This window comes from Scyliorhinus torazame, chromosome 4 (assembly GCF_047496885.1).
Source record: "Scyliorhinus torazame isolate Kashiwa2021f chromosome 4, sScyTor2.1, whole genome shotgun sequence".
Classification (NCBI taxonomy): domain Eukaryota; kingdom Metazoa; phylum Chordata; class Chondrichthyes; order Carcharhiniformes; family Scyliorhinidae; genus Scyliorhinus; species Scyliorhinus torazame.
In genome coordinates, this window is record NC_092710.1 from 111,000,395 (window position 1) to 111,018,814 (window position 18,420).

Genomic DNA, 18,420 nt, shown 5'->3' on the forward strand with positions numbered 1-18,420 from the left:
CGAGCACCTCAAGACTGCCCATCGATCAGGGAACCGCTCCAGTGTAGGAGAAAATCGAATCAAGCAATTGGGACAAAGTCCAATCACTTGGGACCAGGTACAGGGTCCGCCCCGAAAGACGGGAAGCCCCTGGGGACTATAAGAGTTGAGCCCCAAGTTCAAATCGGGCTCTTCACCTCTCTCTTCACTCTTCAGCAGCTCCTCGTCACGCTCTTCTTCCTGCCCGGGTCACCCAGCAACACGAATCAACATTGACCGTGACCGGTGCAGTGACTCCAGTGATCATCGAAATCGTAAGTCTTAATTCAACGCTCGCTATGTGATAGGCGCTCCTAGCTACCAATCCGCACCAACTTTGAATCCCGCAGACTCAGAACCCGAACGAAAGGCCATTTGTTCCCCTGACCCGGTGGGCCAGTCCAAAGTTAAGTATAGGCCTGTTAGTTGTAGAAGTAGCTGAGACGTAGAATTTGTGCATGAGTAGCGATTACTGTGTATAATAAATGTGCTTTGATTTAAATATTACTAATCGGTGTATTGGATTATTGATCATTACTTGGACTTGAACCTCGTGGCGGTATCATAAAGATACCTGGCGACTCGAGAGCAAAGGTAATAAAACAGAGCAATTGAACCAAGGAGAAAATCAGCAACAATACAAAAGTAGTATTGAATGTATTGTTGGAAATGAAAGCGGACGTGATGCTGAGAGAAGCCAGTGAGCACAGGGTAGAGGCTCCCACCACAATCTTTCAAACATTGAAGGTTGTGGCACAGGACTGGGGTTTACGAATCTAATACCTTTGTTCAAAAAGGGACAAGGGTGTAGCACTTTTGGAACTTTCCCTTCATGTACTTGAAGCATTTTGTTTTAACTGATGTTTAATATTGTTTAAGTTTCCATTCAGCTTGCAAAGTTTTTCACTGAACATTTAAAGTCAGCAGAATGACAATGGTTTGTTTCCTGGTGCACATTACATTAACTTTGAGCCAATGAGATTTTTAGTTTAATTTTAAGCATTTTTCAATATTGCGATGGAATCACTCAATGTACCCTACAGCGGGCTCAGATAATCAGACACATGAATGCTACTAGCCATTAACCCAAGCTTCTAATTTTTATTGATAGCTTGTGGCCAAACTCACAGCCCATCCCCCACCCACCCCAAGCACAGTTAAAAAAAAAAAATTTTTATTAAAAGTTTTCATAAAATATCAATAACAAAATGAAAAAAGGAACCCAACAGGGTTAAGTACAAAACACAATCTAGAAAAGCAACCCCCCATACCCCCCCCCCATACATAAATAATAAATTAACATTAACACCCCAACTTAACACAACAGGTGTATACACCCCCTCAGACCCTCCAGTGTAAATAACAAAAACAATAATAAAGTATTAATTATATAATAATAAAATAATAACAGCAGATGGCTGTTACCCCCAAGCTGCTGCTGCCATTGACCAATGTCTATCGTTCTGCCAGGAAGTCTAAGACCGGTTGCCACCGCCTAAAGAACCCTTGTACCGACCCTCTCAAGGCGAATTTCACCCTCTCCAATTTACTGAACCCTGCCATATCGCTGATCCAGGATTCCACGCTTGGGGGCCTCGCATCTTCCACTGAAGGAGAATCCTTCGCCGGGCAACCCCAAGCACAGTTGAGGGCGAGTCCAAAGGCGATCATTGTGCACAGCATGGTAGCACAGTGGTTAGCACTGTCGCTTCACAGCGCCAGGGTCCCAGGTTCGATTCCCTGCTGGGTCACTGTCTGTGCGGAGTCTGCACGTTCTCCCCGTGTCTGCGTGGGTTTCCTCCGGGAGCTCCAGTTTCCACCCACAGTCCAAAGATGTGAAGGTTAGGTGGATTGGCTATGCTAAATTGCCCTTTAGTGTCCCCCCAAAAAAAGGTTAGTTGGGGTTACTGGGTTACGTGGATAAGGTGGAGGTGTGGGCTTAAGTAGGGTGCTCTATCCAAGGGCTGGTGCAGACGTAATGGGCCGAGCGGCCTCCTTCTGCACTGTACATTCTATATGATTATCTCTCTCACTCTCAGGATACACAGACTCCAGGATGATGTATGAATTCACAGGACTTGAAACATTACTTGTTAGTTTTCGACTAGCCAACTCAAAAGGGAGTTTAGATCTAGAATGATGAGTTACATTTCTATCATTTTTATGGCGTATGAAGAGGAGGAAATTATTTTGCGCATGTATTTATATGAAGTAAATCAACTTTATAGAAAGCTATTCCTGGGATTTGTGTAATGCTGACAAGGCCAGCATTTATTACCCATCCCTAATTGCTCTTAGACGATGATGGCGTGTCTCCTTCTTGAATCATTGCTTTTAGCAGATTGACACAACCGAGGAACTTGGTGTGGGAGGTGTTGCAGTAGAGTCCCTACCTCTGGGGCAGAAGCTCCGGGTTCAAGGCCCACTTCAGGACTTGATAGCCACGGAAGGTTCATTGATAATGTAGCCAAGCAGGTTGATTATCAGCCTGTAAATCTTTCCAATATGCCTGCTGGCAGGCGGTAAGAATGAGAGAGTTTCCTGGTCAGCCACACTGCAGAAGGCAATAGCAAACCACAGCAGTACTTTGTCCAGTGTAATCATGCACCAATACAATGGAAGTCCATGGTTATCCAATGCCCTCTTAGGGCATTGTACCTGAAGAGGAAGAGGAGCTTGCTAGACAATCTCAGGTGGCAGTTAAGAGAGAACCAGATTGCTGCTGGGTTGGAGTAACATACAGCTAGGTCATACCAGGTAAGGATGGCAGGTTTCCTTCCCTGAAATATGGTAGTAGTGACTGAGCTGCGCTTTTATGATAATTTGCCAGCCTCACGGTCATTTTTACATATGCCACTTTTGGCAGAACTTTTCAGGTGGCATCGTTTCCCAACCTGCGACCAATAAAGTCTTTGGGAATGCATCCTGGCAGCTATTTAATGCTCTGTGGACCGTTAACTGGTTGGAGGCAAGACTTCCACCTCCATCTCCGAAGAAAGTCCTGCTCAAGAGTACTGCTGGCCATTGGGACATCCGGTGAGGTGGGGAGGGGACGTTGGTGGAAGAGCTTGGGGGAGTTCTCCAATTGGGAAAGGGGCCCATGTGGGGGGCACCTCCTGTATTCTGCACCTGAGGCCTGAGCAGGCTAACCTGCCAGATATCCCCCTCCCTCCCAGACCAGACCGGGTGGTAAGCAGCGCTCAAGTGGTCATTAATTGAGGATGGATGAGCCATCCTAGGCCTCAGCTGCCCGCCTTGTAAAATCACAGCCAAATTATGGGCAGGTGGATATGCAGCAAGACACTGGCAGAACTTTACATCTCCCCTGCAACCCTGTTGGTCGGAAGATTTAAAATTCTGCCGCAGATTCCTAAAACGGGATTCAAATTGTCAAGCTGCCACCGTGGGTTTAAACTCATATGTCTCTGGATTATGAGTACAGACCTTGGAATTTTAAATACCAGTAATATAACTCCACAAAAACACATGAAATAAGAGTAGGAGAAGACCATGTGACTGCCCGAGCTTGCTCCTCCATTTAGTACGATCATGGCTGATCTCGGGCTTCAACGGCGTTTTCCCGCCCGCTCCCCATATCCCTTAAATCCCAGAGACAAAATATCTGACTATACTTCCGGTAGCGGCGATGAGTGAGTGAGCTGCACATTCGGGGGCTCTCACTCCGGCGGGATTTGAGGACCTGGTTCCCCGGTTTTGTGGGACTGTGGAGCGCTGGAAAGACGGCCACAGAGGTGCTGAGGAACGGGCAGAGCTGCATGGAACTGCGGGAGAGCAGAAAGCAGGGAAAACGGGAGAGGAAGGGACAAAGGCAAGGTGCAGGGGAAGCTGACCCGGGAGCAAAGATGGCGGACCTACAGACCTCGGACCCGGCGATCCAGCAAGCGCTGGGAAAAATGCTGCAGGTGATAAAGAGCAGTTTTGAGTCGTTGAAGTGGGATAACGTGGACCCCTCTCGTATGTTCTTTTCCTTTTTTGTTGCTTTTCTCGTTTTTCTGCTGTGGTGGGAGCCTTTTATCATGTTCCCTGGGGGTGCCGGAGCCTTCATTGTAACATAAGGGTGGCCGGTCAGCAATGGGGATTAGAGATGTTGGTTGAGGGTTTTCGTTTTTTATGTCTATGGTTTTTATGTTTGGTATTGGGTGGGTGATGTATGGGTAGGGGGTTTCTGTGCTGCTATTGTATTAATGCTCAGAAAGGGACGTGGGTTAACACTTATCTGTGTACACAGCTGGAACTGGACCTGGAGCAGCCTCGCGTTACTGTTTGATGTTTCCAGCTTGTTTGATCTTTCCCATTTTAGTGAGGCTGCTCCAGTGGGAGTGGGGGATGGTGTGCTGGGGAGTGGGGAGATGAGGCCGGGGAAACAATGGGAGCGAGACAAGTGGGCGCCGGAGTGATGAGTCACCGGGCCAGCAGATTGGCTAGTCAAGGGAGTCAGGTGGGGGGGAGAATACAGCCAGTAGATGGCAGGGGTGGGGCTATTGGGAGATGTTGCTAGGGGGGGAAGGGGGGGGGGGGGGGGGGGAAGTTATTCTGCTGACGTGGGGCGATCTGAAGTAGGTAATGGAGAGGAGGTCGGGGGTGGAGGCAGCCAAGAGGCGAGCCAAGAGCGGCGCGGCGCATGTGCCGGGGGCAGGCCCAAGAAAGGTTATGGCTGACCGGCGTTTGGGGGGGGGGGGGGGGTGCGGTGTGCCCCCAACCAGGCTGATCATCTGGAATGTCAAAGGACTAAATGGGCCAGTTAAAAGGGCACGTGTGTTCGCCCACTTGCGGGCTCTAAAGGCGGACGTAATTATGTTGCAGGAGACACATTTCAAAGTGTCGGACAGACTAGGCTAAGGAAGGGCTGGATCAGCCAGGTCTTCCACTCAGGCTTGGATTCTAAGTCCAGGAGGGTAGCAATTATGATCAATAAGCGGGTTCAATTTGAGGCGGAGGGCGTAATCGTAGACGGCGGGGACAGATTCCTTATGTTAAGGGGCAAGCTGGAGGGAACGAGAGTGGTGCTGGTGAACATATACGCTCCGAACTGGGACGACGTTGACTTTATTAAAAGAGTGCTGGGGAAGATCCCGGACCTAGACTCACGTAAGTTGATGATGGGGGGGGGGGGGGGACTTTAATACGGCCCTCGACACAGTGCTAGACCAGTCATGTCCCAGAACGGGTAGGCTCCCAGCAATGGCAAGGGAGCTGAATGGGTTAATGGAGCAAATGGGGGCAGTGGACCCACGGAGAGCCGGACAGCCGACGGGAAGGGGCTACTCGTTCTACTCGCATGTTCATAAAGTATATTGTAGGATTGATTTCTTTATCTTGAGCAGGGACTGTGTGGGGAGGTAAAGAATACAGAATACTCGGCAATCGCTATCTCGGACCATGCCCCACATCGGGTGGACCTGCAGGTCGGGGGGGGGGAATTACCAATGCCCGCAATGGAGGTTAGACGTAGGATTGTTGTCGGAGGAGGGGATATGTGAGAGACTGCGGAAGTGTATGCAAAATTACTTGCAAATGAACGATACGGGGGAGGTTTCAGCAGCGACCCTGTGGGAGGCGCTGAAGGCAGTAGTGAGGGGGAGCTGATCTCAATTCGGGCTCAGAGGGATAGGACGGACAGAGCAGAAATGGACAGATTGGTTAAGAAGATTCACCAGATAGATGAGGAGCATGCGGGGTCCCCGGGGGAGGACCTACTCAGGGAGAGACGGAGACTGCAGGCGGAACTGGGAGTGCTATGGAACATGAGTAGAGCCATGGAACAGCTTAGGAAAGCAAGGGGTGTGGTGTATGAGCATGGGGAGAAGGCCAGCAGATTGCTAGCGCAGCAACTCAGGAAGAGGGAGGCGGCCAGGGAAATAAGTAGGGTGGTGGACGGGGAGGGGAGCAGAGTGGAGGACCCGTCAGGACTGATTAAGGTGTTTCGGGACTTCTATAGTAAGCTCTACACTTCAGAACCCCCGGAGGAGCCGGAGGAGATGAAACGGTTCCTGGACGGACTAACCTTCCCAAAAGTAGGCGGGGGACTAGTGGACGGGCTGGGGGCCCCGATTAGAGCGGAGGAGGTACTGGGGGGCCTAAAGGACATGCAGTCGGGGAAAGCCCCGGGACCGGATGGATACCCAGTTGAGTTTTACAAGAAGTTCTCGGAAATAGTGGGACCGGTCCTGACAAGGGTTTTTAATGAGGCGAGGGACAGAGGGACCTTGCCGCCGATGATGTCACAGGCCACCATCTTGCTGATATTGAAGTGGGACAAGGACCCAGAATCCTGCGGGTCATACAGGCCGATCTCCCTGATCAATGTAGATGCCAAGCTCCGGGCCAAGGTCCTGGCGATTAGAATTGAGGACTGTGTACCGGAGGTGATTGGGGACGATCAGACAGGGTTAGTGAAAGGCAGGCAGCTGACCGCTAACTTGAGAAGATTGCTTAATGTGATCATGATGGGCAAGGAGGTGAAGGTAGTGGTGGCAATGGACGCTGAGAAGGCCTTCGACCAGGTGGAGTGGGGCTATTTGTGGGAGGTGGAGACGGCCAAGAGGCGAGCCAAGAGCGGTTCGGGGAGGGACTCGTTAATTGGTCAGACTATTGTACCAGGCCCCAAAAGCTAGCGTAAGGATGAACAGGATGTCAGATTATTTCAGGCTACATCATGGGACCAGGCAGGGATGCCCACTCTCCCCGATGCTGTTTGCGCTGGCCATAGAACCGTTAGCGATTGCACTGAGAGCTGCAACGTTTCCGGTACTTGGGGACACAGGTGGCACGAGACTGGGGCAGGTTACATAAGTTAAATTTGACTAGAGTGTTGGAACAAATGAAGAGGGAGTTTCGGAGATGGGATGCACTCCCGTTGTCACTTGCGGGGAGGGTGCAGTCAGTAAAGATGACAATCCTCCCTAGATTCCTGTTCATCTTCCAGTGCCTCCCGATCTTTATCCCATGGTCCTTCTTCAAAAGGACTGGCAAAATCATCATGAGATTTGTCTGGGTGGGAAAATCCCCACGGTTGAGGAAGGCGATGCTTGAAAGGAGCCGCAGCGAGGGGGGACTGGCATTGCCGAGTCTGATCAACTACTACTGGGCGGCTAACATAGCCATGATAAGGAAGTGGATGGTGGGTATGGGGTCTATTTGGGAGCGGGTGGAGGCGGCTTTGTGCAGGGGCAGCAGTTTGCCAGCCCTGGTCACGGCTCCCCTACCGCTTGCGCCAGCCAGGTACTCCACCAGCCCGGTAATGGGGGCGGCCTTGCGGATTTGGGGCCAGTGGAGAAAGCATGCAGGGGAGGGGGGGGGGGGGGGGGGGGGGCGTCGGTCTGGGCTCCAATTTGTGATAACCATCGATTCGCCCCCGGGAACATGGATGGAGGGTTTCGAACATGGCGGCGAGCGGGGGTGAGGAGGGTGGGCGATATGTTCCTGGAGGGGAACTTTGCGAGTTTGAGGAATTTGCAGGAGAAAGCTGGGCTGGAAAGAGGAAATGACTTTAGGTACTTACAGGTGCGGGACTTTGTACGCAGACAGGTCCCATCCTTCCCACGCCTCCCGCCAATAGGCATTCAGGACAGAATAGTCTCTGGAGGAGAAGGAGCAGAGGGTAGAGTCTCGGATATTTACAAGGTGCTCATGAAGGGGGAAGAGTCCCAGACGGAGGAACTGAAACTCAAATGGGAGGAGGAACTCGGCGGGGAGATGGAGGACGGGCTGTGTGCGGAAGCTCGGAGTAGGGTAAACTCAACCGCAACGTGTGCCAGGCTCGGCCTGATTCAGTTTAAGGTCGTTCACCGGGCTCACATGAGGGTGGCTCGGATGAGCAAATTCTTTGGGGTAGAGGACAAGTGCGCTAGATGCGCGGGAGAACCAGCGAACCACGTCCACATGTTTTGGGCATGTCCTAAGCTTAGGGGGTACTGGGAAGGGTTTGCGGATGTCATGTCCCGGGTGCTGAGAACAAGGGTGGTGAAGAGTCCAGAGGTGGCAATTTTCGGGGTTTCGGAGGACCCAGGAGTCCAGGAGGAGAAAGATGTGCAGGGTAGGTGGATTGGCCACGCTAAATTGCCCCTTAATTGGAAAAACTTAATTGGGTACTCTAAATTTATTTTAAAAAAGAAAAATAAACTTTATATTCATGCTGCCACTTCCCCTTTCATTCTCTCGGTGTTAACTTTGCCTACAAATCTATTAAGGACAGGATGCAGAAAGTAGGCATAAATGGAGCATTTTCAAGTGGCAGGCTGTATGTACCACAAGGATCAGTGCTCTGGCCTCAGTTATCTATAACCCATATTAATAACTTAGATGAAGAGACAGAAAGTAAAGTATCTAAGTTTGATGATGATACAAAGCTAGGTGGGAATGCAAGCTGTGAGGAGGGTACAGAGAGAGGCTGCAAAGAGATATAGGTTAAGCGACTGGGCAGATGGAGTATAATGCGAGGGTGTGAAGCTATTCACTTGTAGTGAGAATAGAAAAGCAGAAACTTTTTAAACGTGTTGACGTTCAGAGAGATTTGAGTGTGCTCGTGTAAGGAACACAAAAGGATGGCTCGCTGATACAGCAAGGAAGTAGGAAAGCAATTTGGCCTTTATTATGAGGGGGTTGGAGCATAAGAATAAAGAGGTTTTGCTACAATTGTACAGGTCTTTGATGAAGCCACACTTGGAACACTGAGCGATATTCTCCATTTGGGAGACTAAATATTGATGCTGGGACTGAATTGTGAGCGGATCGTGTTTCCAATTCAGGACAAGCTAATAGGCCAGCACTCTGCTGGTGTGAATTCCGAGCAATTCATGACCAAGCGGGCATTCTAACCACTGGGGCCGGAGTTAGCGCCTAACAGCCAGGCAACTGGAGCTGTTTTTAAGCACTCCACTTACCACACACACACTGCAGCCATCAACATGGCTCAAAGAAGACCTTCCCCCTGAGATCAGGAGTCCGAGGTGGACCCACGGCTCCATGCCAGTGAAGAGCAGAGTGTCACAGACTCAACCTGCCCTCCTGAACACTGCCTGCGAGGTGGCGGCAGAGGCAGTCAGCGTTGCCAGTCTCACCAGCTGGAGACATCTGATGATGTGGAGGGGTGGGGGTCACTGGTATTTCCCTCTGCCCTGAGAGGGGCAGAGACCCAAGGAGAGCTCCAAAGGCTGTGGTATAGGTGTCCTCCATTTGGGGTGAGCTCGGCTGATCCCCTGAAATGGGGCAGCGCTTCGGAGGTATGCCAACACCTGGTGGGCTCCTGATTGAGTCTGGCTCTTGATGATGGAGCTGGGGTATGAGGGTGTCCAGAGGGGCGGCTGGGCGGGCTCCCAAATGACCAGAGCCCTTCTGAGCATAAAGGACACAGGCAGCACTCAGCAGTGTGAGCAGCCAGGAGCCTATAAGTAGCACCAAAGAGGTGCGTTTAAAAGACAGACTGCAGCAATGATGGTCTGAGCAAGGCCACCCCGATCCTGAGGAGGACACCCTAGTCCTTGGACTTGGCACCGTCCCCTACTTCCCCGGCCTGGGCAGACATTCCCCCAGCGAGCCTGACAGTTTTGAACAGTTTTTCAGTGTTTGTTTAGCCTCCCGCTCCCCAGCCACAGCCATGACGCCAAGTCCATGTTTGTAAATACTTGTATGAAGAAGCTGTATGGAGCATGGCACTGAATCAGCGCCGGGCACGGCCTAGAGTTTGGCTGGACACCCGATTTACCACCCGATGACGAGGCAGAGACTTTCGCCACTGCACACTTTTGGTCGTCATATTCGAGGGAGAATATACTTGCTGTAGTGATCTCTGTATGTGCACGTACATAAGGGGTTAATGTGCAATCAGTAGCACCAGATCACTAGAGGGCCGGACCAACAGGGGTATGAAAGGAACCGCATTGTGCCTCTCTCTCTCTTGGATGTACTGCGACCAGGACAGGAGTATCAGATTAGCTTAGATGGTTAGTGTAGTTACGCATAGTTACTGTAGTTAGATCTTGTTAACCTTATCAGCAGTATCAATGTTAAAGTAAAGAACTCACGCAATTATTGTTATAGTTACTCAATAAACCTTTTGTTACTATTGGACGAGTTTGAGTCTTCTTCATCGAGATTCAGAAGACCTCATCAGTAACCAAGGTTTGAGTAACACACATTACACTCCGTAGTATATCAAAACACACAAAGTGTAATAAAAGATGATCCAGGAATGTAATAAAAGGCTTGTTTTGGAGGTAGTATGGTGAAGGTTCACTAGATTAGTGGGATGAGAAGTTGAGTAAATTGGGTCTATATTCTCTGGCATTTAGAAATTTGAGAGGTGATCTCAGTGAAACATTCAAGATTATAAAGGGGTGTGACAGGGTAGATATTGAGAGGTTGTTTCCCGGGCTGGTGAATCGAGAACAAGTACAGTTTCAGGATAAGGGGCCAATCATTTAGGACTGAGATGAGAAATTTCCTTCCTTTAAAGGGTTGTGAATCTTTGGAATTTTCTACCCCAGAAGGTTGTGGATGCTCCATCATTCAATATAATTAAGGTTGAGATAACTGGTTCTTCAAGGGAATCTGCATATAATGATACCCTATGCTCCACCACTCACTTCAACAATCCCATTCCATGCATTAGAGACCCTCAACCAATGACACAATTATCTCCGGTACCGGCCTGGCCACAGGGGTAAGCACCACATTCAGCAAACGCCTCATATTGAACGACAATTTCCTTCTGTTTACAAGCCCCGTCTGGTCCTCCCCCACTACCTCCGGAAGGCGAGGCTCCAGCCATAATGCTAACACCTTGTTAATAACTTGGCATCTACATTTAGCAGTGAGATTGGGTGATGTGACCCACATTCTGTGGGGTCCTTATCCTTTTTCAGGGGCAGAGAGATGGATGCCTGCCCCAGCGTCTCCGGGAGGGAGCCCCACGCCAAAAAGAGCCGAAACATGCTCAGCAACAATGGACCCAATTGGTCTGCAAACATCTTATAAAATTCCACCGCGAACCCATCCGGCCCTGGTGCCTTCCTGCCTGCACGTGCTTCAATGCTACCTTAATCTCCTCCAGGCCCACAGTGCCTCCAGATCCCCTGCAATTCCTCCACCAATGTGGGAAACTCCAAACCCCCCCCCAAAGAACTCCGCCATTCCCCATCCGTACTCCGCCGGCTCCGACCTATACCGCCTCTCATAAAAGGCCCTTAAACACTGCATTCATCCTATCGGGAATGAGACCAGACTCCCCTCCAAATTCCTAACCTGAACAATATCCCTGGCTGCCTTAGTTAGTGAGCCAAGAGATGTCTGGCCTTCTCCCTATACTCCTACACTGCCCCTTTTGCTCGCCTCACTTGCTGCACCCCCTTGTCCGTGTATAGCAAGTCAAATTGCATTTCTCCTGATCGCCAAAATTCCGGGGTCGGATTCCTGGCACATCTACGATCCATCGCAGGATCTCATCCATTAATTTCTGTCGTTCCTCCCTTGCCTCCCCGGCCACATGTGCCTTATAACCTATGATCGCTCCTCCGATTACCGCCTTCAGTGCCTCCCACAAGTCCATCCTGTTATCGTTATGCTATATACGTTCTCGTATGCCCCTTAAAATCCTTACATAAAACCCTAGGTCCGCCAGCAGCCCTATACCTAACACCACCCCTGTGACGCTCCCACCTGATCTCCAACACCAGATCCACTCAGTGCAGGGCAAGATCGGAAATAACCATCGCTGAGTACTCAGTCTTCTTCACCCCAGTGAGAAGAGTCTGACTCACAATAATCAATCCTCAAATACATCTTGTGTACCGAGGTAAACACCGAGAACTCCTCCCCAGAATGCATAAACATCCATGGATCTGCCCCTCCTGTCTCCTCTATAAATGCAGAGAATACCTTTGCCAACCAGGACCAACAACATTTACCTGAAGGTGTCCACCTTCGGATCCAACACAGAGTTCAAATCATCCCCCAAAATCAATTGGTGGGTGGCCAGATCCGGTACGGTATCCAGCAACTGCTTCATAAACAAGACATCGCCCAATTCAGGGCATACACGTTCACTAGGACCACTGACTTTCCCTCTAATACACATGCAACCATCATGTACCTTCCCCCCTGATCAGCTGTGACCCTTTCCACCCGGAACTGGACCCTCTTACTGATTAAAATTGCCACCCCCGGGCTCTACTATCAAACCCGGAGTGAAATACCTGGCTCACGCAGGCTTTCTGGAGCCCATTCTGGTCCCATACCCAGAAATGGGGCTCTTGTAAAAACACGTCGGCTCCGAAACTCTTTAAATCTGAAAAAATCTTCACCCTTTTTACTGGTTTCCTCCCTACTCTCCCGAACTGGCAGACCCCCTCCCCCTCCCAAACATTCTAGACTCATCGAGCCTTGCCAAACTGGCCTAACAAGTCGCAGCCCCTCCCCTCACACCACTCCCATTCACTAGCCTACCCCTTAGTGCTAGCAAGGTGTCCCCCCCACCAGGGTCCTGCCTACAACAGGGTCTTGCAAGGCCAACAACACCACCCCCTAGCCCACCCTCCCTACTCCTTTGTCCAATTATCAGCATCCTTACCATGCTCCTCTTTCCCTCCAATTACCATATCAATCCACCCGCTTTACCACCCCCCCCCCCCCCCCCCCCCATGACCCTGGCCTCAAGAAAAATTCCCCCACCGACCTCCAAGATAAAGAACAAAGACATAACACAATATATTGCAATATTTACAACCAACCCAACCCGGCTTTCACATACACAATCCCACCAACCCTCCTCAAGCCAGTCTCAGTCCTTTATCCTGGAGGAAGGCCTCCGCTTGCTCCAGCGTGTCAAACTAGTGATTCTTGGGAGTCCATTGTGGCTCTCAGTCGCGCTGGATACACCACCCTGAACCGCACACTCTTGTTGTACAGCACCGCCTTTGCCTTAGTAAAGGCCGCTCGTCGCTTCACCAGCTTGGTACTAATGTCCTGATAAATGCACACCGTGTGCCGGTCCCAGTCACCATGCCCATTCTTCTTGGCCCATTCCAGGACCTGCTCCTTTATCTAAAAATGGTGAGAACAGCCGATCACCGTTCATAGTGGCTCATTTGGCCAGCGTTTCTGCCGCAGTGCCCTAAGAGCCTTGCCCAAATCTGGAGGGGCAAACAATCCCCTCCCCTGCCCTCCGGCAAATCCACCACGCTGAGATTCAGGCATCGCTCTCCTCTCTGTCACGAGCAGCATTTCAGCTTCCAACGAGGCCACGGCAATCTGTTGGGTTGGATCACCCGAAAATCTCTCGAAAAACAGGCCAAAGGGTGGCAGGAGCCACCTTTCATGCGTCTTGCTCTCACATGTCGCCATCGGAAGTCCCCTCTCAGACTTAATACTACTGATACATCCTGGAAAACTGTGTTCACTACACATGCTTCTGCATTCAGACCTCTGGGTGGAACCATTACAACTGAGACACGGCAAAGAAAACACTTTTCCAGAAAAGAAATGAAAAAGAATGTAATAGGTAAGTGTATGATCTTGAATTAAAACAAATACCAAGAAACTGTGAGCAAAAGATAACAGTATCAGGCAACGGTGTGACAGGGAGCCACTGAGGGTATTTTTATTTTTTTTTACAAGGAAAGTTTTCAATGATCCATGTAAGAAGTTAAATATATTAGAGAGAGAGCATTGTGCTGAATTATTATAGATGCAGCTTGTTCACTGTAAATTATAAAAAATATTACAATACTCTTCTTTTTAAAAAAACTCCTTTCATCTTTATTTATAACATACTTTGCGACAATCATGTGATACCTATACACAAACAGTTTTTAAACCAATGAACCCAAATTGCTTTCTTTGTTGAACAATTTACATAGCGAACAGAAACCATAAACCTGTACAGAAGACATCAGGGCAGTCGACTCACGCACTCGCACAGCAGTAAAGGGGAAGCTGAACCATTCGCTGGCTTTTAAGTCACTATGAAAACACCTCCATCTATTTTAGAAGAAGCTCGTCTTCAGCTTGATGGTGGGTGCAGCTTGTACAGCTGGCTTTGCTTGCTGGGTAGCAGCCTTCGCCCGGGAACTGGCTTGGCTGGCTCGGATCGCAGCCTCTAACTTTGATTTGAGTTCAGGTGCTGCCCCCATCACCACCTTGAAGGCATTGGGGTAGAGAGGACCAATGCGCATGAGATCCTGCAGAGCAAGTTCATGAAGAGCCTTGGAAGCAGTGGGAGCTGAGTTGAACGTCTTCTCATCCAGCAGGTAAGAGATGAGAGTGGGAACCAAAAGAGCAAGCAGCTGGGTTCCTGGGAAGGAAGAAGGCGGCTCTTGTTAGGGCAATAATAATGAACTGACATTTACTCATTACATTGACGGTCTACAATGACCAGAATGGTAGCATAATAGTAATGCCATTGAACTAGTAAATCCTGAGGCCTTGCCTAATGATTAGAGACACGAGTTCAAATCCATCATGGCAACAGGGGATATTTAAATTCAATTATTGAATTAATCTGGAATAAGAAGCTTGCCTCAGTAATGATCATCATGAAACTAGCAGATAGCAGAAATCCATCTGCTTCACTGCTGCCCTTCAAGGAAGGAAATCTGCTACCCTTACCTGGTGTGGCCTACATATGACTCCAGGCCCACATGTGATATCAACAATATCAAGAGACTGGATAGAGGAAAGGCTATGGACCCTGAATATCTCAGCAATAGTACTGAAGGCTTGTGCGCCTGAACTAGCTGTGCCCTTAGCCAAGCTGCTCCAGTGCAGCTACAACACTCCAACAATGTGAAAAACTGCCCAGGGATGCCCTGTCCACAACAAGCGGAATAAATCTAATTTGGCCAATTACCACCCCATCAGTATATTCTCGATCATCAGCAAAACAATGGAATGTGTATTGAGAAGTGGCATTATCAAGCAACACTTTCTCAGCAATAACTCAGTTTGGGTTCCACCAGACCTCATTACAGCCTTGGTCCAAACATGGACAAAATAACTAAATTCATGAGGTAAGATAAGACCGATTGCCCCTGACACCAAGGCAGCACTTGACCGAGAATGGCATAAAGGAGTCCCAGCAAAATTTAAGTCAATGGGAATCGTGGGAGGAAACTCTCTGCTGGTTGGAGTCATACCTAGCACCAAGCTACTCCACGTTGTAACAGGTTTCACATTCTCACCACTCTATGGGTCAAGGAATTTCTCTGAATTTCCTCTTGGATTTATTCATGATGTGCATGACCCCTAGTTTTGAACTCTGCTATAAGTCTATCAGCATGTTTTATTTCTGAGCTGCTTCTTCGTGCTAGAAATCCCAATACACTTCCAAGAGCCAGTGTCGCTCAGCTTGTAACCTCTTGGTCGGATGGTAGTGGGATAAGGGCTCCAATTCGGAGGTGTCAATCCCACAATCTTCCATGCGGTGTGTGTGGGAATGCTGGATGGCTAGGACTGCCTTCTTTCCAATGGAGAGGCTAAACAGAGTGGCCCCGAGGCTGTTTTTCTGGTGGACATAACAGATGCCACAATAACGTATGAGAGAGGGTCCTGTTTCCCCGTTGAAACATCAACAACAAAAAAAAAAACGTCCTTCATTTCATTCACTGCTTGTGGGAAATTATAAGTAAGGACAAACTGTTTCTTTCTGTGGCAGGAGGTTTGGTAACTGGGGGACACAGATTTGAAATAATTGGCTGAAGAACTGGGGCAGGATGTTTGAGGGGATTTAAAAAAAGACTCAACACGCTATAGTAATCTGGAATGCATAACCTGAAAGGATGATGGAAGCAGATTCAATAACAACCTTCAAAAGGGAATTGGACAAATGCCTAAAGGGGAGAAAACTGCCGGGCTGTTGGGTCTAATTAGTCTGTCAAAGTGTTGGCACAGATACAATGGGCCGAACAGCCTCGTTTCAGGTTGAAGTATAAGAATTCACAGTGCTATTTGAAGAAATGCAGGGGTGTTCTCCTTGGGAGTTCTGGTCAATGTTTACCCATCAGATTAACATACCTAAAACAAATTATCTGGTCATTATCACCCTTCTATTTAAGGGAGATTGCTGTGTACAAATTGGCTGCTTCGGTTTCTACATTACAACAGTGACTATAGAAGTGCTTCAATGACAGGAAAAGGCTTTGGCCACCACGAGATGCCGAAAAGGGCTATAGAATTAGAGGCTCTTTCCTTTCTGCTAACTTGCCTGTCTGCCTGCTCATGGTCCTGATGGACAGATCACACTGAACAGGAGGGATCTACTTACTGTTTTGTTCTTCTGCGAGGTTCACCAGGGTCTCGAGCACTTTGACTCCTTCCTGTACCGCTTGAAGCTCAGCATTGTTGGCCGGTTTCTGATTCCCCACCTCTTTTAGTTTCTCAACTACCAGTGGAGCCAAGGCATGAATGTAGGGGTAGGAGAGGGCTCGGTTTGACTGCTGGAAGACTGAAAGCAGAAGCTGGTAACATTTCGCTTGAACCTACAAAAGATAGAGGAGCCACGGCTCTTAATTTCATGTCATGCACTGGGGCTTTCAACACTTACCCACACGTCAAATCAACATATATCTATTAACAACAGAAACAAAAAACACTGGAAATAACCAGCAGGTCAGACATTATCTGTGAAGAGAGAACAGAGTTAATGTTTCAGGTTGCTGACCTGTCTTTGGAACTGGAAGATGCAGATGTATATAAGTCTGCAATAGAAGATTTTTCTCGACTTCCGGGCGCGCCGATGACCAGCTAAGTCGCACATTTCGGCAGCTCCCGGTGGAACGGACTTTTGGGCTCTTAATAGGAGCCCCATCGGCAATTTTAACGGCAAATAACACTGTGCGGTAATCCAGAAGGGAATCCCCCCCGGACACAGATGGAAAAAAAAAGAGAGGAAAGTAGCCGGATTGCGGTGGATCCTCAAGAGCAGCGGCCTGGAAGGCAGGCACAAAGCAAGCTGGCGTCGGAGGGAGGCAGTTTAATATGGGGCCCTGACCAGCAAGAGTTCCTGCGGCGTTGCGTAGATGAACTCAAAAAGGAGAAGAAGAAGGAGCTGTTGGCCCCGATATTACAAGCGATTGAGGGGCTAAAGGAGGAGCAAAAGACCCAGGAACAGGAGCTTCGGGTCGTGAAGGCAAAGGCTGCTGAGAATGAGGACGACATACAGGGCCTGGTGGTGAAAACGGAGATCCACGAGGCACAACACAAAAGATGTGTGGAAAGGCTGGAGGTGCTGGAGAACAATGCGAGGAGGAAGAACTTAAGGATTCTTGGTCTTCCCGAAGGTGCAGAAGGGGCGGACGTCGGGGCATATGTGAGCACGATGCTGCATTCGTTAATGGGATCGGAGGCCCCGATGGGTCCGCTGGAGGTGGAGGGAGCCTATCGGGTTATGGCGCGAAGACCGAGGGCTGGGGAAATTCCTCGAGCAATAGTTGTGAGATTTCTCCGATACAAGGACAGAGAGATGGTCCTCAGATGGGCCAAGAAAACTCGGAACAGTAGGTGGGAGAATGCGGTGATCCACGTGTATCAAGATTGGAGTGCGGAGGTGGCGAGAAGGAGGGCAAGCTTTAATCGGGCCAAGGTGGTGTTGCATAAAAGGAAGGTCAAATTCGGAATGTTGCAACCGGCAAGACTGTGGGTCACACATCTAGGGAAACACCACTATTTCGAAACGGCAGACGAGGCGTGGACATTTATTGTCGAGGAGAAGCTGGAGTGAGCGGGCCAGAAAAAGAACGTTTGGGACAAAAGTGGGGGGGGGGGTGAATTTGTGGGAAGAAGGGGGAAAAGGGGGAAGAGAGGACTTCCCAGGTTGTTAACCTGTGACCCTGTAACTTCTCTCTCTTTCCCATGGGGGTGAGGGAGGATGAGGAGCTGTGGGCGCCGGCCATTGGGGGCGGGGCCAAAAGGGGTAGCGCGGGCTTTGTTCCCGCGCTATGGTAATCATGGCGGGAACAGGGAAGCAGGAAGGAGGGGGCCTCGCACAGTGTGAGCCGAGGTCACGGGGGGAAGCCGAGGTCGGCCAGAGTTTGCTGACTTCTGGGAGCAACATGGGGGGTGCAATTACGCTAGCTTGGGATCTAGCGGGGGGGGGGGGGGGGGGGGTTAACTGGGTTGCTGCTGCTGGGGAGAAGAGGGAGCTGGTATGGGAGGGGGGGGTCGGGGCGGGGGTGCGCCGCCTGGGGGGGGGATACAGCTACGTGGGGAACCGGATGAGGAGCTGGATTGAAAAAGGAAATGGCTAGTCGTCAAAGGGGGGGGGTAAAGAGCCCCCCAACCCGGTTGATCACGTGGAATGTGAGAGGGCTGAACGGGCCGATTAAGAGGGCACGGGTACTCGCACACCTAAAGAAACTTAAGGCAGATGTGGTTATGCTTCAGGAGGCGCAT

General features: G+C 49.8%; 1 protein-coding gene across 1 annotated transcript in view; it reads right to left on the minus strand.

The window, feature by feature from the left end:
• Window positions 1-13,764: 13,764 nt before the first annotated feature.
• heatr5b (HEAT repeat containing 5B) overlaps window positions 13,765-18,420 on the minus strand; it is a 128,057-nt gene continuing 123,401 nt past the window's right edge. Inside the window, exons 35-36 of the mRNA XM_072498484.1 lie at window positions 16,295-16,508; window positions 13,765-14,326 (exon numbers count right to left, since the gene is read on the minus strand). Coding sequence (XP_072354585.1) covers window positions 14,019-14,326; window positions 16,295-16,508 — 522 coding nt within the window. The 3' untranslated portion in view covers window positions 13,765-14,018. The remainder of the gene's footprint in view (window positions 14,327-16,294; window positions 16,509-18,420) is intronic.